The sequence below is a fragment of the Lontra canadensis genome, unplaced genomic scaffold (assembly GCF_010015895.1).
Source record: "Lontra canadensis isolate GAN:19392208 unplaced genomic scaffold, GSC_riverotter_1.0 scaffold13, whole genome shotgun sequence".
Lineage (NCBI taxonomy): Eukaryota > Metazoa > Chordata > Mammalia > Carnivora > Mustelidae > Lontra > Lontra canadensis.
This window is the reverse complement of record NW_022631007.1, coordinates 19,474,499-19,496,178: the sequence shown is the minus strand read 5'-3', so window position 1 is coordinate 19,496,178 and position 21,680 is coordinate 19,474,499. Positions and strand designations below refer to the sequence as shown.

The 21,680-nt window shown below is 37.6% G+C and overlaps 1 protein-coding gene and 1 long non-coding RNA gene across 6 annotated transcripts in view; both read left to right on the top strand.

The window, feature by feature from the left end:
• Nucleotides 1-15,634, top strand: part of MMADHC (metabolism of cobalamin associated D) — a 44,235-nt gene extending 28,601 nt beyond the window's left edge. For all 5 annotated transcript variants that reach the window (XM_032857747.1, XM_032857744.1, XM_032857743.1 and 2 more), the window contains 5 exons: nt 6,346-6,563; nt 9,728-9,833; nt 10,391-10,521; nt 14,280-14,366; nt 15,116-15,634. In XM_032857747.1, the coding sequence (XP_032713638.1) occupies nt 6,346-6,563; nt 9,728-9,833; nt 10,391-10,521; nt 14,280-14,366; nt 15,116-15,310 (737 nt within the window). In that variant the 3' untranslated portion in view covers nt 15,311-15,634. The remainder of the gene's footprint in view (nt 1-6,345; nt 6,564-9,727; nt 9,834-10,390; nt 10,522-14,279; nt 14,367-15,115) is intronic.
• A 4,702-nt stretch (nt 15,635-20,336) lies between these two features.
• LOC116867973 lies at nt 20,337-21,365 on the top strand. Its single transcript, XR_004382704.1, has 3 exons — nt 20,337-20,355; nt 20,776-20,779; nt 20,932-21,365. It is a non-coding gene; the product is annotated as an uncharacterized LOC116867973 (long non-coding RNA).
• Nucleotides 21,366-21,680: the final 315 nt, after the last annotated feature.

Sequence of the window (21,680 nt, the reverse complement as noted above, 5' to 3'; positions counted from 1 at the left end):
TATTTATTTCTCCCTTAGGACTGCCTTTGCTGTATCCCATAGGTTTTGGACTGACGTGTCTTCATTTTCATTGGTTTCCATGAATTTAAGTTCTTCTTTGATTTCCTGGTTGATCCAAACATTCTTAAGCAGGTTGGTCTTTAGCTTCCAAGTATTTCAATTCCCTCCAGACTTTTTTTGTGGTTGAGTTTCAGTTTCAAAGCATTGTATTCTGAGAATATGTAGGGAATAATCTCAGTCTTTGGCATTGGTTGAGCCCTGATTTGGACCCAGTATGTGGTCTGTTCTAGAGAAAGTTCCTTGTGTGCTCAAGAAGAATGAGTATTCTGTCGTTTTAGGTTGGAATGTTCTGTATATATCTGTGAGATCATTCTGGTCCAGCATGTCATGTAAACCTCTTGTTTCTTTGAGTTTCTGCTTAATCTGTTGCTGAGAGTAGTGTGTTAAGATCTCTTACTATTAATGTATTCATATCAATATGACTCTTTGTTTAACAATTGGCTTATGTAGTTGGCTGGTCCCATGTTGGGGGCATTATATTTATAATTGTTAGATCTTCTTCATGGATTGATCCTTTAAGAATGGTGTAGTGTCCTTCTGTACTCTGACTACAGTCTTTAGCTTAAAATCTAATTTATCTGATAGGAGAATTGCTACCCCAGCTTTATTCTGAGGCCCATCGGCATGAAAAATGTTTCTCCACCCTTCACTTTCAGTCTAGATGTATCTTTAGGTCCAAGATGTGTCTCTTGAAGACAGCATATGAATGGGTCCTGTCGCTTTAGCCAGTCTGCAATCCCTGTGCTGTTTTATGAGAGTGTTTAGGCCGTTTATGTTAAGAGTGATTATTGAAAGAAGTTTTTATTGATACCATGTTGCCTGGGATGTCCCTGTTTCTATAGATTTTCTCCTTAAATTTCTGTTCTATGTTACTCTTGGGCTCTTTCTTCTTTTATAGAACCCCCCTCAATATGTCTTGTAGTGCCAGCTTGGTGGTCACATAATCTTTTAAACCTTGCTGGTCTTGGAAGCCTTGCTGGATAAACTATTCTTGGCTGCATGTTCTTCTCATTTAGTGCCCTGAATATGTCTTGACAGCCCTTTCTGGCTTGCCAGGTTTCTGTGGACAAACTGACATTATTCTGATGGTCGTTCCTCTGTATGTAAGGAATCTCTTTCCCCAGCTGCCCTTAAGACCTCCTCTCTGAATTTATGATTGGTGAATTTCACAATACTTGTCCAGAGGTCTTTCTAGACTCGTTGATCTTGGGAGGTGTCCTGTCTGCCTGTAGGACATGAACACTTTTCCATTTTCCAGATTAGGGAAATTTTCATCCAGTATCTCTTTAACTCTATCTTCTAGTCTTCTCTCTTTTTACACCCCCTCAGGGATCCCAATAATTCTGACATTGGAATGTTTCATGGTGTCATTTATTTCCCTGATTCTGTTTTCATGGCTTCTAAGCTGTTTATTGCAGGCCTCCTCCTGATCCTTCTTTTCTATCAGTTTGTCTTCTAGATCACTAATTGGATCTTCTGCCTTGGTTACCATAGCTGTTATAGTATTTAGATTAGATTGGATCTCATTGATATTATTTTTAAGTACTGCCAGATCAGCCCTCACTTCCACCCTTTCTGTGTTGCCACTAATGGTCTTCTCCAGCCTAGCCATTGCCTGGATAATTGTTACCTTGAATTCCATTTATGTCCATATGCAGTAGTTCTGTGGCAGAGGACACATTCTCTGAACTTTGCCTCTGTTGGGTGTTCCTCCTTCTAATCATTTTGGTGAGGGGTGGTTGAGGGAATGTATAGCTGAATATATCAACCACAGTCCAGTCAAGGTGCACCTTGGAAAGTTTTGAAGCAATCAGAAGTCACCACCAAAGAGAAAAAAAAAAAGAAAAAAGCCAGGCAAAATGAGCCCCCAAAATAAGATTTATGAGGTACATAAACAAAAAAGAACAAACAAAAAGACTGTCAAAAGTTAAAGACCGGGGCGGGGGGGATAAAACCCAGCCAAAATGAACTCCAAGAATAAGATTTATATAGTACAAAAACAACACAGAAACACTCACAGAAGAATATGTGGTTATAAACCCTCTATGTGAGTGAGGAAGGTTAGTTTGGTTCTTCCTGGGTAAATCTTGTTATCTTTGTTAAAGGACTCAACTTTCCAGAGATATAGGGAAATTAAAACTGGTTTTATATATAGGGATAGTATTGAATAGGGAAAAAAGGATTACCTTGTAGCATATATATATATATATATGCATATATATATATATGTAAAATTTTTTTTTAAAGGAAAGAAAAACACAGGTGTATGTATGAGAAGAGTTCAAGTTAAAAAGTTATGTAATGTATCATATTAAACATCTAGTTGTAGTAGTAAGTAGGTTAAAAGAATCATGAAAACAAATTTAAAACAAAAAAGTTATATCTATGGAATATACAGGTTTTGGGGCAATAAGTGGGGCTTAATATATTGTTTTCCCCTGATGTTTGGGTGTTACAGTTTTATGGGGACCCTGTGATTATTGTCCCCTTGTTCTTTTGGCTTGTCTTCTGGGGGAGGGGCGTTGTTTTTCAGTCATTCTTGCTTGGGCTGAGTCGCCCTGCCTCCTAACAATGGGCTGGGTTCTGTGGAAACTGTTTTTTCAGGCTTTTGTTCTTTGGCGGCTTTTTGGAGGGTTAATGCAAGTATACCCAGACCTCCACCTCAGAAGCCTTAGTCCGCTCCCCTCTGGGTGGTCCAGAGCACACAGACTCCCCCTCTGCAAACTCCACTGAACACCACAACCTCCCAAAGGTGGTACACGCTCCCAGCCACTGTCTCAGTGGTCGCCCAAGGCACCTGCTTGTCTCTGCACCCCAGTGCCACTAAAACCGCAAACAATACTGGTCCAGGCAAGCTGGATCCCAGTGGCTGCCGTTGCCCGGACTGCTGTCTGGAGTCCACGCCCACACCGGATGCACTCAGACCCGGCTGCAGCTCAGGTCGCAGAATGCTGCGGGTCCAGGGACCTCCAGCAGGACCCTCCTCCGGGCTCTCTCAGGTACCGGTGGGTGCCAGCTGTAACCACCCTGGGACCTTGGGGTTAGTCTGTGCCTATGGCCACCTGATTCCAGCAATTGTCCCTTGAGACCCTTTGTTCTTTTTGTGTGCTTTTAACCAGACTCCAAGTTCATGCTGGTCCCCAAACATAGGACACTTTTGTACTAGGGTATTATTTTTCCAGTGAGTCGTTTCTTATGGCTCTCTTCCCCTTCTGTGTATCCTCTGATGAGTCCTGAGTGCTCCCACTCTGCTTTACCTCTCCATTGATGTCTTCTGCCTTCATAGAGATCCAGAAGTGTATTACATTTTAGGCTGATTTCATGTGTGTTCAGAGTGTTTTGGTAGATATTTAGCTCAATTCAGGGGATTGGTTGAAAGAGGGTCTTCTACTTCTCCGCCATCTTACTGAGTCCACCAAAACCACTCATATATAATATTTTATGTGTATAGCAATGTATATGAAATTGATGGTTGCTTATGTTTGACTCCATTCTAAAAGCACTAAATTTATACCGTCCCCACATTTTATGTATATGATGTCACACTTTACATCCTTTTATTTTCTGATTCTATTGATTATAGACAAAATTGATATTACTGCTTTTGTGTATTAAACTCCATACTGATTTTGTAAATGATTATTTTTATTGTTTGTATTTATAAGATTTTTTCCTAATTTTTCTTTGTTATGGCCTTTTCTTTCCATTAATAGATTCCCTTCAGTGTTACTTTTAAGGCTGGTTTAATGATGATGAACTCTTCACTTGTTTGGGAAATTTTTATGGTTCCTTCTGTTCTGAATGAAAGCCATGCTGGATAGAGTATTCTTGGTTGCAGGTTTTTTCTTTTCAGCACTTTGAATATATCATACCACCCACTTCTGGCCTGCAGTGTTTCTGCTTAGAAATCAAGTGATAACCTTATGGGATTTCCCTTCTGTGTGACCGCTCTCTTTTCTCCTACTGCTTTAAAAATTTTCTATCGTTTTTCCATTTTAAATATTATGTCTTAGTGTGGATCTCTTTGGGTTGAATTTGTTGGTGGCTCTCTGTCTCCTGGATCTAGGTAATGTATTTACTGCCTCAGGTTTGGAAAGTTTTCAGCTATTACTTCTTCAAATAAATTTTCTGTCCTGTTTTCTCTTCTCCTTCTGGGATCCCTATGACTTACTACACTTGTGATGTTGCTGAGTTCTGTTTGTCTCCTATTCAGTTTGGTTGCTTTCCATTACCCTGTCTTCCCAGGCGCTGATCCCTTCATCTACCTCCACAAATGTGCCATTCATTCCCTGTAGTATATTTTATATTTTAATCATGGAGTACATCTCTGACTAGTTTTTTTTTTTTTTTATATTTTTATGTCTTTGTTGAAGTTCTCACAAAGATCCCCCACTCTTTTTTCATCACACATATTGCTTATCTGTATTTAACTCAACTCTTTTGGTTAGTATTAACCTGTTCTTTCATTTGGGACATTGCTCTTTCTCATTTTGTTTTTCTGTTTTTTTCCTATTTAGAAAGTAATATGTATCTCTTGAAAGTCGTGGCTTTATGAAGAAGAGGTCCTGTGGTGCCCTGTAGCATACTGTCCCCTCTTCTCCAGAACCAGGCGCCTGTGGGTTTTTATATGAGTTTTGTGCACCATACTGTTGTGGCTCAGCCACATTTACCTTTAGTCAGCTCCAAATGTCTATTTTCTTATTGTGGGCAGGGGCTGGTCCCTGTGCTGTTAAGGGCCTGTTTGGGGCAGAGAAGGGCTTATAATTGGACAGTATCAGTACCTGCCTTCAGCCCATTAACAGGGGCTGCAATTGTACAGAAGTGCAGGGCACTATCTCTGTCTTTCATTTGAGAGGCTTTGTTGATTAGTGGGGCCAAGAGATCAGATGTCTGTCCAAGTCCGTCTGCTGGTGCTGCAGTCAGGCAGGTGTACATGGTTAATCTTCCCCACTCCCCAGGGCAAGAGTTATTTTGGAATGATAGTGTTCACTATCAGGGTCGCTTGTAGGAAGGAGACCTGTCTGGAGCTGCTTTGCAGGGACTCCTGCCCAGTGTGGCTAATTGAATGGAGTGATTCAACAGGAGAATGTGGGAGTGCATACACAGTGTTAGCAAGTTATATGGATAGTGTTCACATTGGTTCCACAAATGTCTGGGTACCTAGGCTGAGGTGGGAGGGAGATAAATTGCACCTGCCAGGCCTTTTGTTCTTGGAGAAATTTCCTACAGATCCTTGCTTCTCCAACACAGATTCTTCTCAGTACAGACTGAAATAAGTTACAAAAAAAAAAAAAAAAGAAAAACCTTCTTGGTGTTTTACCCCAGGCACTTTTCAGACTTCTGCCTCTACGCTATATCTGGGTGGGATTGTTCGTTTCGTTCTCTCTTTAAGGGTGGGAATTCGGTTTCCTGTTACCCTCTGGCTCTCCGAGAGCTAAACCCACTAACTGTAAAAATCTTTGAAATTAAACCCCACTGATTTTCAAAGCCAGATATTATGGGCACTTGTCTTCTCAGTGGGGCTCCCTCATGTCTGGGGTACCTGGTATGGGGTCTTTTCCTTTCCCTTCTCTGTACTCGTCCCTCCTGTTTGTGGTTAGTCTTGTTGGGAACTTTGGTTTCAAACTATATCTGCCCTTTCTAGCCTTTCTGATTGGCCTCTTCTCTTTGATTAACCCAAAGATTTCCTGTGTTAGTTCACCTTTGTGGTTACCTAGGGGTTTCTGTGTTAACGAGGTGAACTTAGGATTCTCCTATTCTGCTGTCTTCCCAGACTCCTTCCAAAATTTACTGTATTTTTTTTTTTTACTGTATTCTTTTTAATGACTATCAGGCATTAAATAGTTTGGATTACTGTACTTTATTATATCCTTCTCCTTATAACAGACTTGCCTTTGAGCTAAAAACTGGTTACTTTTGGGGTGCCTGGGTGGCTCAGTGGGTTAAGCCTCCGCCTTTGGCCCAGGTCAGGATCTTGGGGTCCTGAGATCAGGCCCCGCCTCGGGCTCCCTGCTCAGCGGGGAGCCTGCTTCTCCCTCGCTCTCTGCCTGCCTGTCTACTTGTGATCTGTGAAATAGGTAAATAAAATCTTTAAAAAAAAAAAAAAACTTAAAAAACTGGTTAAATTTTTTTTAATGACATAAAACTAATTTACATTCATAAAAAAAGTAAATTTCAAAGATCTCTTGGTTTTATAAAAAATACCTAATTAGAAGAATATTCTTTCAGTCCACCAATGCACTTGACTATTGGAGAAAATGGATTCATTTTGTTGTTCCTCTTCAGGCTCTCGAACTGTTTGGCCTGATGAAACTATGGGACCATTTGGACCTCAGGATCAGAGATTCCAGCTTCCTGGGAACATAGGTTTTGATTGTCATCTCAATGGGACCATGTCACAGAAGAAAAGCCAGGTTCATAAAACTTTACCTGATATTCTAGCAGAGCCTTTATCAAGTGAAAGACACGAGTTTGTGATGGCACAGTATGTGAATGAATTTCAGGTAAATCAATATCATTTATTCTATTTTTCTGATCATTAATACTGTATTAATTTCTGATAATTGTGGGCATATTACTTGAATCGAAAAAGTTTTTTAAAAACTTAATTCCAGCATATTCAGAAACGACATGTATAACTTTTAAAAATTTGGCATTGTTCTATACATGTTTGCTATATAATTTTTTTTTAAAGATTTTGTTCATTTATTAGAGAACCCAGGAAGAGGAGCTGGGGTAGGGGGTTGGCAAAAGGAGAGGGAGACGCAGGCTCCCCCTTGAGCAAGGAGCCCTGATGTAGGTTTCCTGATCCAGGACCCCAGGAATATGACCTGAGCAGAGGGCAGATGCTTAACCAACTGAGCCACCCAGGTGCCTCTATTTTTTTTTTTTTTAAGAGTTTATTTATTAGAAAGAGAGCAAGCACACAGAGGAAGAGGGAGAAGCCGACTCCCCACCAGCTGGAGAGCCTAACTCGGTCCATCTTACTACCCTGAGATCCTGACCTGAGCCAAAGGCAGATACTTAACCAACCGAACCACCCAGGTTACCCCCCCTTTTTTTTTTTTTTTACTTTAGGTTATAATCTCTTATAGATAATTCTTCATAAATGCATTGTTTAATAACTGCTTATTTCAAATATAATTTAATGCCTGTATTACTAAAAATTTAGATCGTTTGCTTTTATAGTTTTACACTCCTCTAGGCATTTAAAACTTAAGAAAATTTTGATATCTCTGAAATTCTTCAGACACAGTAAACTAAAAAAGATTAAAAAAGTTTTTTTATTTTTTTTTTTTTTATTTTTTTTTTTTTTTAGAAAAACTGTGTCTTGGGGTGCCTGGGTGGCTCAGTGGGTTAAAGCCTCTGCCTTTGCCTCAGGTCATGATTTTAGGGTCCTGGGATAGAGCCCCACACTGGGCTCTCTGCTGGTCCGGGAGCCTGCTTCCCCCTCTCTCTCTGCCTACTTGTGATCTCTGTCAAATAAAAATAAAATCTTAAAAAAAAAAAAAAAAAGTGTCTGTTTGTTTTTGTTTTGTTTTGTTTTGTTTTTAATGAGTTCTTAAGCTGGTATTGTAGGGATGCCTAGCTGGCTCAGTCAGTAAAGCATGCTGCTCTTGATCCAAGGTCTGTGAGCTCAGGTCGCACGTTGGGCATAGAGCTTACTTTAAAGAGGGGGTGAGGAATGTACCTGGGTGGCTTAGTAGGTTAAACGTCTGCCTTTGGCTCAGGTCCTGGGATTGAGCCCTGCAGCTGGCTCCCTTCTCAGCAGGAGTCTGCTTCTCCCTCTCTTTAGCACACTCTATCTCTCAAATGAATGAATAAAAGAATTAATAAATAAAAGTGGGGGGGTAAAAATAAATAAACTGGTGTTGCTCAGCAAAATGGAAAGTTACATGCAATTCAGTTTTATCAAACCCCTGATCTGTATCATTTTCTCAATTTCTGCATAGTTTCAGGCTGATTTTATCAAAGCCATAATATTTATAGCAACAGCTCTTCATAGTTATAATGATTTATATCCAATAACCTAACATTTGGAGACAGCGGTCCTCCCCTGACATTTTATTTCCAATAATTATTTCTCTGTCTTCTTGGCTCCTCTGTCTGCCATTTATGTGATTTCCTATGTGTATCTGTCCATCTTATTTAATTACTCATTGGTCACTTAATTCCTTGGCTTCCTAACTTTTTCTGACATTTCTGATTCTATATTTCTATCTGCTCACCAGACCTCATTATCTGAATGTCTTAAAAGTCCCTTGATTTTATATGTCTCATACTTAGGTTCCCCAGCCTCCCATGCCTCACAATCTGTCCTTACTCCCATGTTATCAATAGCATAAGTGACTTAGTCATTCTCCCACTGTCCCAAGACAAAAATTATACTGCCAAACTTGGCTTCTCTCTCCATCATACCACCATACAGAGTGACAGAATTGCATTGCTTCCCCCTCTGAAGTAAATTTTAAATTATTTGTGTCCTTTCACTTCCCACTAATAAAGCCAGAGTTCAAGACCTCTGTAGCTCTCCTCAATTCTTAGGGCCATTATAGTGAGATGGACTATGAGTCTAGGATAAATCTTGCTTCAAAGGTTACTTCTGCCTTTTACTTAATTTTGTGACCTTGAGAAAGCTACTTAATATCTCTGAGCCTCTGTTTCTTTATATGTAAAATGGGATAATAATACCTAGCCCACAACGTTGCTATGAGTATTAAATGTAAAAATATACATAAAACACCTAAATACACTGTGATCAGTAAATATTGGCTGTTAATTGGTCTATTGCCTGCACAATAATACTGGCATTTTTTTTATGTCTGATCTTGCTATTCATTGTTTATAGACTAAAGTCAAAATTCTTTAATGTGGCATAAATGACCTTCGCAATTTTGATCCCTTACTTTTACCACTTCGCCTCCTGTTACTCTCTGCTCCCTCTGCACTCAAATTATAGTATACCTTTTGGTTCGTTTTTTTTGTTGTTGTTTAATTGTACCATATTCTTTGACCATTTCATGTGCTTGCACTGTTTCTGTCTCTTGCTGGACTGTTTTTCCTCCTGAGTTTCTAACCTCCTTTCTACCTATTCATTACACACCAAACATACACATTAATTCACATGTAGTTTAAATATGATGTTTCCCCATCTATACTACCAGAAGACTTTCTTTGTAACTCTGAAGCACTTTTCATGTTGGATTACATTTATTTGTTCATGCTTTTCATGTTTTCTTCTACTCGCTCTTTTAAACCTAAGGGTAAAGGCCAGATTTTTTACCATTGAGGGGCTGCTCTTGTCATAGTGTTTAATATATAGTATAAATTTCAGTTGAATAGAAGCCTCTAAACTTGTCCTGTAGGAAAGGGTATATATTTAATGTATAGAATATTAATATATAATATATATTTTAGTTTAGGCATTTTAGTTGCTTAGCCAACTTCTCATATCAAGTCTTAGAATATTAGTATATTTATATGTATGTTTATATATACCTATATACATATATATGTATATAGTATATATGTTCATTTTGAAGTTTTTAAATCTTTATTACCCCACCTCCAGTTAATTATTTTTTAAACTTTTCAGAGAATACAGGCTTATAACAGATCAGATATTTTATTTGAACTCCAGCTTTTATTTATGTTCTATTCCTCTTAGGGTAGTAATGCACCTGTTGAACAAGAAATCAGCAGTGCAGAAACTTACTTTGAAAACGCCAAAGTAGAGTGTGCAATCCAGACGTGTCCAGAATTGCTGCGAAGAGGTAGAGTGTGCTTCATACATTTACACTAATCTGTATTATATAATGTCACTAATTTTCTTAAATGTTAAATAATGGACTCCATAGGCATTGCAGTACTTTGTAACTTAATATTGTAATATGTCTGGCCAGAAAAGATTACATGACCAAGGTAAAGTCTTTCAGATATCCCCTCATAGCTGTAGACTTCTCAGTAACTTTTTCCCTGAAATCCTTCTACTTCTGGGTGATTATTATAGCTATAATTTCATGAACTAATACCTAATACTGAGAAAATTTTAATACTTATTTTGAAGATTACAAGACCAATAACAAGTAACCTTATTTTCTCTTCAGAATTGTTGACAGCAGTATTTCAGTTCAACAAGAGCAGAAGTTAACCAAAAGTTCTCTTCAAATTTTTTCAAAAGTAGTATGCAAAAGTAGTATGCATTTATCAACCTAACATGTACCATAATAATGAAACTTACCCATCACTTTTCTAAGAAGTACTTTTATGTACTGCTTCTTTAAAAGAAAAAAAACTTATTTTCTCCCTGGAATTTTTTTCTTTTTTATAGATTTTGAGTCACTGTTTCCAGAAGGAGCTACCAACAAACTAATGATTCTGACTATAACACAGAAAACTAAGAATGATATGACTGTTTGGAGTGAAGAGGTAGAAAATGAAAGAGAAATGCTTTTAGAAAAGGTAATTCTTTCCATTGCTGACTATTTAAATTTTGTGATGTTTAAATACCAGTGAACCAGCATTTTTAAATGATGGGTATCTTTTTAGCATTTATTAATTCTCTGCTAATGTATGTCCATACTAAAGGACTTTCACATCTTAGAATAAAAATGCCATCATTTTTTGTTTTTAGTATCTTTGAAAAACTTAGATTCTGTCTAGTACTTTCATCAGATTTTTTTTGAATTTTGGAAAATACAGTAAAAATGGCAAAAGTAAAATTAATTTTTCATACCCATCACTCTCTCCTTAAAGCAAGTCAAGTAAAAAGTGAAAACTACTCCAGTCTTCAAGGAATAAACTGTAACAGTGTACAGTACAGTAACAATGTATTATATACCCACTTTTTTCCTGTCCTTTGCTTTTTACTAAAAAATGTTTTGACACCTTTCCATAGCATTACAGATTTTATACTATGTAAAATCTGTATAGTATTATATTTCAGGAGCAAAACAAAAATTTTTTGTTAAAAATTCCCTTAGTAATTTGTAAGTTGAAAAACTTTTGCTGTTATAGGCAGTGAATATATGTGTGCATATATTTTTATGCGCACACTTACATCTGTAGAGTCCTAAATAGGGAATTGGTGAATGCAGGGTGTACATTCATTTTATGTTTTGATGGATGCTGCCTAGATGGCCCTAGTATATATGTTGTCACCATAACTTACTTACCCTGGATATTATTAGCATTTCTTTCTATTTCACCAACCTGAGTAATGTGAAGTGGTAAATTAAAGTCTTCAATTTTAAAAAAATACAAAAACATATAATTGTCTTAAGAGTTTGATATTGGGGGTGCGCCTGGGTGGCTCAGTGGGTTAAGCCGCTGCCTTCGGCTCAGGTCATGATCTCAGGGTCCTGGGATCAAGCCCCACATCGGGCTCTCTGCTCAGCGGGGAACCTGTTTCCTACTCTCTCTCTGCCTGCCTCTCTGCCTACTTGTGATCTCTGTCTGTCAAATAAATAAATGGAATCTTTTAAAAAAAAAAAAGAGTTTGATATTGGGTTATGAGTTTCTGTAAGATACGAAAATATTCCTTTGCCTGTGTGACACAGGTCAAGATTAGCTCACTTGGGTACTTTAGTTAAGGGAATTTTTTTCAAATATAGTTAGCTAATTTCCATGTAAAGTAATATTAGCAATTTTTAAATATTTTCTTTAGGATTGGATATATGGTTCTCTTCATTTGTAAATTATAATTTATATACTGAACAGAATCTCTTAGGATAAGGACTTCTGACTTCATATTAAAATGTCCCACATATAGCTTTGCCAATAATTGGATGTTATCATGATCATGAGCAAGGTGCATGCTAGTTAATAAAGAAGTTACAGAGAGGCATAAGAACTGTCTGATTTTAAAGAGATCTGAATTTAGAGAGTTGAAATTCAGGCAGTAACTCAAACATTTTCTCTTTACCTACTAAGCAGTATTTACTAATACATATATACTTACCATTGCTATCATTTAGTCACTAGAGCACTCCCAAATGTGCATTGCATTATTGGTCCTAATTTCCAATGAATTAAACATTCTGAACCTCATTTGATACTGACCCCAGTATAATTGTCAGTTTTTTATAACCAATTTCAGGATTTTGAAATGTCCTATTGTTTTTAATTTTATAATGACTAAAGCGATGAAGTTCTTTCTATTCTAGTATGTTAGTGATTATTTTAGAACCACCTGTAGTTTACTGTCAATAGATGTTTTATGTTCTGAGGTTTAAATCTATTGTAGTTTTTTCCACCAGACATCAGTGTTTGCTGTTGATGAGCAGAAATCTTAAATACTTTTACCAGTATTTGTATTATTTTGTTTTTATAGTTTAGTGTAGTTTTGTTTCTGTTCATTAAATTCATGTATTTTCTAATGACTTTTCTAGACCATATTTAGTTGGTTTCTTATTTAAGAATTAAGATTAATGAGATTAAACAATAAGTATAAATATTAAGTATGAAGATAACCTAAAGAATACAATATTAATGTTTTTCATTATTTTACAAGGAAGTGCTGGGAGAAAGTAAGTTAGCTTAAATTGCTTCCTCTATACAGAAAAAGTTTGCTGATCCTTCTAAAGAGCCACATAATAAATTTTTAGGCTTTATAGGTTATAGGGTCTTAACTACTCAACTCAACCCTCATTTTGTTAAAGCAACCAGAGACAATATATAAATGAACAGACATGGATATATTCCATTGAAACCATATTGCACTTACTGGCACCCAGCTGGATTTGACCTTCAGGCTGCAAGTTGCTAACCTCTTAATTTAGGATATGGCCCATCTTCCTCAGGCATAAACTTTGGGGGATCTCAGCTAAATGCCCAACGTGCTCAGTGAGGTCTTAACGCTTTGTGTGAGCCAGAAATTCATGTTACCTAGCTGTGCACCAACCTCTGGTGACACTACTGACCTCTCAGATGCCAGTTAGCACTCTTCTGTGAGGGCAATTCCTTAAGGAATCTTGCCTTGGGGGAGTGCACAGCTCCACCCTTGGTTACTGTACCAGGTGAATTACTTTGCATTCTACTTGGGAATCCCATTTATGCCTCTCTCTTCTAGTACCCTAACCTACAAATTTCAGATGCTTTAGTAGAACTCTTCCCTTTCTACCTCCTTAGCTTAGTGACACCATCACTTGGAATCTTCTCCTTTGCTCTATGACAGTGTTCCAGACAGCTGGAACAAATATGGGCATCACCTAATTTGTTGCCCTTCTCTCCAAGATTACAGTTTTGGCTCACTATTGTTCAGGATTTAAAACCATTGTCTCATATATTTTAGTCAGTTTTACAGCTTTCAGCAGATGACAAGCTGAATAGCTGTTATTCTATATGACCAGAAGTGGATCTGTGCCCTTGTTTTTAAACATTTATGGGTTGTTGCCTTTTTTTTTTTTTTTTAAACACAATAATCTGGTCCTAATATTTGTTACTGTCTTTTTCACTGCTTAGACTTCTGAGAAAGGTAGTAAAAACATGATAGGAATTACAAAGTAGAATGGTGAGACCAAGATTTTGAATAGGTGATACAGATGCATGATTTGTAATAATTACTGTACAAAAAATAGGGTATATAGTGAAAATTATGTATCACGAATAGATGTGTTTTTGTAACACAAGTAACATTTTTTTAAAGATTTTATTTATTTATTTGAGAGAGAGAGAGAGCATGAGAGGGGAGAAGGTCAGAGGGAGAAGCAGACTCCCCGTGGAGCTGGGAGACTGATGCAGGACTTGATTCCGGGACCCCGGGATCATGACCTGAGCCAAAGGCAGTTGTTTAACCAACTGAGCTGCCCAGGCGCCCCACAAATAACATTTTTAAACAAAATTCAAATGAATGGTTCATATCCTTTCATTGTATTTTGTTTTCTTACCTTATTTTTATAATATAAAAATAGTAACTATTTTCCAATTCGTGGCAAATTTGGGAGTTAATAGCACAGAATTTATTAGAAATTGTTCCTAAAATAATAATTTAGTAGAAAAAATACACAATTTAGACTTTCTGAAGGAAATGAAAGTGTTAAATGAACTCTATTTTGGACTGGCATAAATCTTATGATTTTTTTATATCTAATTTATCATTAGTTATATTTCCTTATTAATCTTATTGAGTTCTCTGAAGCAAAAGATATTTTAAAATGTTTTATATTTCAACAGTATGTAAGGATGCTATCTTCAGAACATTTTTTTCTTTTTCTCTGCAGTTCATTAATGGTGCTAAGGAAATTTGCTATGCTCTTCGAGCAGAAGGCTATTGGGCTGACTTTATTGACCCATCATCTGGTTTGGCGGTGAGTAATTACATTTTGAAAACCAGATTAATTTGAAGTAGGAATGTTTTTTTATTATAAAATTGTTAAATGATCTATTTCTAACAAAGTTATTATTTAAGACAGTTTTTAAACTTCACAACTTTATCCAAAGTAGTACCAGTTTGAGTCAGTTCCATTCACAACCTTTGAGGGACCAGTCACTGACAATTAAGTTTTTCTGTCTTTATTAGTTTTCATTCTCACTAGTAAATACTTTTACATTAATGAATTTGGTAGTTACAAATTAGCAATCATAGTTTAAGAAAGAAGACTTTTTAGAATTAAGAAAATATGGATGTTAAATATTTATAAACGTTAACTTCCAGGAAGTATGTCTCTGACACTATACTTTGAAGAAGATAAGAACCACTGTTGTGGTTGCATTTTAAATTCTGGGCATAGCTTTCAGTTATAAATAATAATGAAATTTTTTATATCTTAAAATAGGAATATATACTGTTTCTTTTCAAAGTCAAAATCTAGAAAGATTGTAGTGTTTGGTTCAGGATAGCGTGTAATCTGCTAGATTATTGGTTTCACATTTCCAGAAGCACAGATATTGGATGAAGAGGAAGTGCTTGGTCACATGCAGTACCTAAAAACTGCCCTTTTTAGGTCCTGATTTTTTAAATATTTGAAGTATCAAACTAGGTGTGTATTCATGTTTATATAAAAACTATTACATCATTGTCTTTCTTGCTAATGAATATCGCTTTTATCTCCTCCAGTTTTTTGGACCATATACAAACAACACTCTTTTTGAAACAGATGAACGCTATCGACATTTAGGATTCTCTGTGGATGATCTTGGCTGCTGCAAAGTGATTCGTCATAGGCTCTGGGGTACCCATGTGGTTGTCGGAAGTATCTTCACTAATGCAACACCAGACAGCCATATTATCAAGAAATTAGGTGGAAACTAACAGTAATGTCAATTTATCAGCTGTACTATTTGTATGTACCATTTGGGTTGATCTATAAACACTGTCAAAAGCTTCAGTTTTTAAAATTTACTTATTTCTGGGTATTTATTTCAACACTTACTGATTTACAGCATTGGCAAGTGCTATGTGATTTTTAAATCTCAACTGTTTATTCATACTATCATTGAATACATGTTGATCACATCCACATTGTATGGAATGTGGTAATTGACATGTAATCAGGACATGATCTCATATTGTTATTCTTCCCTTTATTGGAAAAACCTGTTTTATTTTTCTCTAAAAATAAATCACCTATTTGGATCTGTGTTTTTTCATTGCAGTATGTTTAAAATAGAGTTCTTTTAAAAGATTAATGTAGTTTCTTATTTTAACATTTTTTAAAAATGCAATCGAATTCTAGATTCAGTGTAGCTTTCAATTTTATTATTTGCTAAGTGTTGGAGCATGTTTTACTTTGAAGTAATGTTTGTGCAGGAAAATAAGGATTAATACTATATATGTAAAAGAATATGGATCTCAAAAAAGGATCCTTAACTCCTGGATTGAGTCATATAAATATAGGTTATTTTGACAAAACAGTGCCTCAGCTGCTAAGTCATATTTCTCCATTTTAGTAAGAGATAAAAACTATAGTACTTTACAGAAATGCCTCATTTGTGACAGACCTTGTTTTTATAGCATTTTAAGCTTAAAAAGAATCAGATTTGTTAGGCTTTGGCCAGTAGGAATCTCAGAAGAGCAAGTAACCGCTTAGAAATGAATTAATAATTAAATGGGTTTTTCCTTTATTTTTCAGTTAAGTGACTTTTTAAAAGGAACATATGGAGATGATTAGCTCACAGCTTGATTTAAAACTTTGCTTAGTTAACATATAGCTAAGTGTTGCTTAATAATTCAGAGAGTAAGGAGTACAGAGTTTTCATTCACTATGAAAACTACAAAGTTAATAGGTGTACTTTTCCACATATATGCCCCATATCATAAGTGCTCAATAAATTTTCTTCTATGTAAGCAGCACCCATCTCAAGACAACATTACTGGCACTTCTCCCCTCACTATCCCTCCTGAGGGTAGCCATTATCCTGATTTCCTGCTGCGATGAATATGGTTTGTTTGTTTTGATGCTTTATGCTATATGAAACCATATATAGTATGTTCATTTTTATGTCTGACTTTTCACTCAGCAGTGTGAGAGAGATCAGTCCTATTGTGTATAATAATAAATCTGTTTGCCTACTTTTTTTCCTTCTCGGTCGTTCTGAATTGGGACAGTTTTGCCCCACAGCGAATTTAGCAATGTCTGGCCATACTTCCCGCACAGCATGGGACTGAGGAAAAAAGGGTGGTGCTTTAGGCATCCAGAAGGTAGAGGCCAGGGGTGCTGTTAAACATCCTACAATGCAAAGGACAGCTCCCACCAAAAAATTATTTGGTCCATGGTCTTGCAGTACTCTCATTGTTTCTACCGTTCGTGTTGCTTATTCAGGCATTTGATACCTTGCCCTACTGTTTGAGCCTTGTTCCCTTGAAATTTCAATGTTGGCTTTAACAATTCTGAAGTGCCACCTACTGGTTGAAAAGGATACTTAGTCCCAAAAATGGCTATAGTTATGTGTTATTGTATGGGAGCTAGGGTACATGGTGGCAAGGCTTCCTTTTTTCATTAACAGAATCAGAAGCAACATGAGAAGCAGTAATTGCCAATTAAAATATTTTCTATGAAATGTTACGGCAAGATTCAGGTTCAGAAAATACGATCCAAGGGACTCTTACTGATAATAGTGGAAAGTAGTTGATTATGTACTATAGTAAGAAAATATAGGTATCACTTTTCTCATACTTACTCAGGACTCCATAAAGAAATCCTACATAAAATTATCCATCTTAAACATAAATTTTCTACCTTTTTAAAATAAGGTTGAGCCATTGAAATTAATTTTGACCTATCACTAAGAAATAGGTTTTGTTGTGAAATTTGTATTTTGACAAGAGCTTAGGAATTACTTTATGGACATTAACTGTGAAAGAGACCATTCAGATCATCTGACATACATCCCTCATTTTATAGTACACAAAATGGGAAACAGAGGTGCATGCTTTGGTTACAGAGCTAGTGTTAAGACCCAGCACTGGAATTTGGTTTGATTCCAGTGTGTGTGGAATCAAATCTGTATCTTCATATGTATATATGTATGTATACATAGATATATAAAAATACATATATGTCTATATACATATATGTATACATGTACATATATGTGTGTGTGTGTATACACACACATATGTTTCTCTTTGACTCCTTGTATCAATGTCAAAAAGTTTGTGATTAAAAATATCAAAAAGTTGCAGAATTTAAACGGAAAGAACTTTCAGGTTGACTACTATTCCTGCCACATTTCATAGATTAAAGAAATTTCGACTTTCATTTCTTGAACTCTGCATGTTTTGAATTTCATTGAAAATGTACTGAAGCCTATCTTAAAAATTCAATTATAGATACTACACTTCAAACAGCAGTTCTCTGGCTTCAAGTATAAAATTTTTTTAGACTTCTGTCAGTTGTAACATCAGTATGATCCTTACATTTAAACAGAATTGTGCTTTTGGTTCCAATTCTTTTTTTTCTTTTTTTTTTTTTAAGATTTTATCTATTCATTTGTCAGAGAGAGAGAGCACAAGCAGACAAAATGGCAGGCAGAGGCAGAAAGAGAAGCAGGCTCCCCACTGAGCAAGGAGCCCGATGCAGGACTCAACCCCAGGACCCCGGAATCATGACCTGAGCCAAAGGCAGCAGCTTAACCAACTGTCCAGGTGTCCCTGTATTTCCTCTTCTTAAACTGGTTCTCAATGTCGCTCCAAAGCAAGATTTATCTACTTCTACATTGTGGACATTTTGAGGCTGGTAATTGTTGGGGAAGCTCTCCTGTGCATTGAATGTTTAGCAGCATTCTTGGCCTCTGCGCTCTAGATGCCAATAGCAACCCGTGGTCATGGCAAAAATATCTAAAGATATTGCTAGATTGGGGGTGGGGGGTGGGGGGTGGGCACTGAATGTTTATCTGGAAAAAAAAAAAGTGTCCTAAATTTATTTCAATAAGCCTGTCCCCAGTTGAGTACTACTGAATGCACATTCTACTTCAGTGGTCCTCAGTTCTGTTTGTACATTTGAATTACCTGGGAAGATATTTAAACATGCTGTGGATTTGGCACCCACAGATTGATTTTATTAGTCCAGTGAGGCCTGGGCATCAGTATTTTTTAAAGTTTCCCAGGTGCTTCAGGTGTGCAGTCAGCATTAAAACTATTAGTTTTATTAGTATTTGAAACTAATAAAGAGACATCTAAGGAAATAAGAGCAGGATATAATAGTGGATTTAATGTATTAAGGAGGTGCAGGAAACAAAGATGAAGGCTACATTGAGAGTGACCTAATCACTTAGTAGAGATGGCAGAGAGGAAGACATCTCCCACATTTACAACTAGGTATCATTCACATCTGAGTAAATAAACTAGAGCAATCTGAAGACTGACAGAACAAATTCCACAATAAAATGTAGAGAAGCCACATCTGAGAGGTTAGGGAAAGCAGAAACGGAGGTCAGAAACTGCCTAGACGGAGCTGCAGGCACAGACAGGAGAAAGCATCAGGGAGCCCACATGGGGAAGAGGAATCCCCATAATGACTGGTTTTGAAAACCAGAGGGGCTTAATTCCATGTGTGTATAACCAACAGGAGTTGGAGCTTTAAAAATCAGTTCACTTAGAGCTGGACCAGCAAAGGCAAATGATAGCTGAGTCCCCACACTTAAGAACAGCATCTTGCAGAGGGGCACCACAGAAGTGACAGTTTGTACAATGCCTGGGACAAATAAGGAGATCTTTTTCTACAGAATTTGGAACGTGTTGGGGAACTTACCCAGGAACAAAGAGGCTGGCAGGTGCCATTTTCCTCATCTGCCTCCCAGGCATAAGTAGAAAGCCACTCCGGCTGTGGCAGCCCTGCACAGATACTTGCTACCTAACCTGCTGACCATGTGCCCCACCCATGAGTTCTCCAGAAGACTTATCCCCGACATCAAGCCTGCTGACCTCAGCACTGGGCTCAGCACAAATTTTGTTAACCCCACACACACCCTGCCCAGCATCAATGCATGCACAAACACTGGGTACACCCAACCACCACACAGCCACCACACATCATGTCCCTGGTGGCCACCATGCTTTGTGGAATTCTGCCCAGGACTAGCAGCTCAGCACAAATTTAGATAACACTGCTACCCTGTCCTCAAGCCCTCTTGTGGCTATTTCCCTCAGAGCCAGCCTGCCTGGGTCTCCTACCACAAAGAGCAAGGACAGCCCACAACAGGCAGAGAGGGCATACATCTGGACTGAAAGAAAAATGATCCAGACACAATAGCAGGATGCAAGCAGCACATAGGACACTTTCCTGGATTGCCAGGTTATGGTGAACAGGGGACTGCACTGCAGGGCACTATAGGAACTATCCTCCATAAAGCCCCTACTTTCTTTTTTTTAAAGATTTTACTTAATTATTTGACAGATCACAAGTAGGCAGAGAGGGAAGCAGGCTCCCTGCCAAGCAGAGACCCCAATGTGGGGCTCAATCCCAGGACCCTGAGATCATGACCTGAGCGGAAGGCAGCTTAACCCACTGAGCCACCCAGGTGCCCCATAAAGCGCATACTTTCAAGAGCATAAAATGTAACTGACCTTCCTAACAGAGAAATAGGTAGAGAAAATGAGACAGAATATGTCCCAAATGAAAGTATAGGACAAAATCATAGCAGTTCTCTCTCTTTTTTTTTTTTTTTTAAAGACTTTATTTATTTGACAGAGTCCACAAGTAGGCAGAAGGGCAGGCAGAGAGAGAGGAAGGGAAGCAGGCTCGCCGCTGAGCAGAGAGCCCGATGTGGGGCTCGATCCCAGGACCCCGGGACCATGACCTGAGCTGAAGACAGAGGCTTTAACCCACTGAGCCACCCTAAGCAAAATTGAAATAAGTAATGTCGCGGTCGGTGCGACAAATCTACCAGGAATGTGAGGATAAGAGGATGATTAAGAAAACCTAAGACACAAAGAGATGGGGGCAGGAGGAGTGCTGAGGAGGATATCCAACAGTGCTGAGTTTATTCAAAGTCTTATAGCCATATATATAGTAATATTACACTAGGAGAAGCACTACATCCGTGTCTAGCTAAATAACCACAAGTTCCCATAATAAGTTTCACTATTAACTAGAAACAGACCTCGTGACGCCAAGCGGCTGATGTTAGTACAATTGTTCTGTATTGATACAAGAAGTAACAGCAAACACGAGAGTAATTTATGAGCTATACTAGGACAACAAAGATCCTCTAAGAATTTATAACTCCAACCGCATTGTTCTCATCTGTTTAGTGAACGTGTGGGAAGTCACGTAGGTGAGTGCACAACACAGAGCACAGACCTTTTCTCAGTGCTACTCAACTTTTCCCGTCCATAACCTTCTGTTAGGTTATTTGGACCTTAAAGGAGGCACAAGTCAGGGCCTGGTTTGGTCCTTGTCTCAAGCCTTATTGTGGCCTCCCACAAAGTAGTATGCCTGATAAGAGAATTTAAAGTAATGATCATAAAGATACTAGACTTCAGAAAAGGGTGAAGGAAATGCATGAGACCCTTGACAAGTCAAAAAACATCATAGAGAACTCAGTACATGAATAAATAGCTACAGGAAGCCAAGGAAAATATGTGACCTGGAGGATACAGTAATGGAAAACATTAAAGCTGAACAGGTGAGAGACGAATACCACATGAGAACAGGCTTAGGAGAACTCAGTGACACCATCAACCCTAAGGATATATGCAATATAGGACTATCACAGAAAAAAAGAGGGGAGCAGAAAATGTCTTTGAAGAAATTAAACCAGAAAACTTCCCAAATCTGGGGAGGGAAACAGAAATCCAGATTCATGAGGCAGAGAGATTTCCCTAACAAATTCAACCCAAGGAGCTGCACACCAAGACACGTAATTAAAATGGCAAAAAAAAAAAAAAAAAAAAAAAAAAATAGCTTCCAAGTGTTTGTATTCCTCCCAAAGTTTTTCTTGTGTTTCAGTTCCAGATTCAAAGCACTGTGGTCTGAGAATATGCAGGGAATAATCTCAGTCTTTTGGTATTGGTTGAGCCCTGATTTGTGACCTGGTATGTGGTCCATTCTGGAGAAGGTTCTATGTGTGCTCAAGAAGAATGAGTATTCTGTTGTTTTAGGGTGGAATGTTCTGTATCTGTAGACCATCCTGCTCAAGAATGTTTGGATCAACCAGGAAATCAAAGAAGAACTTAAAAG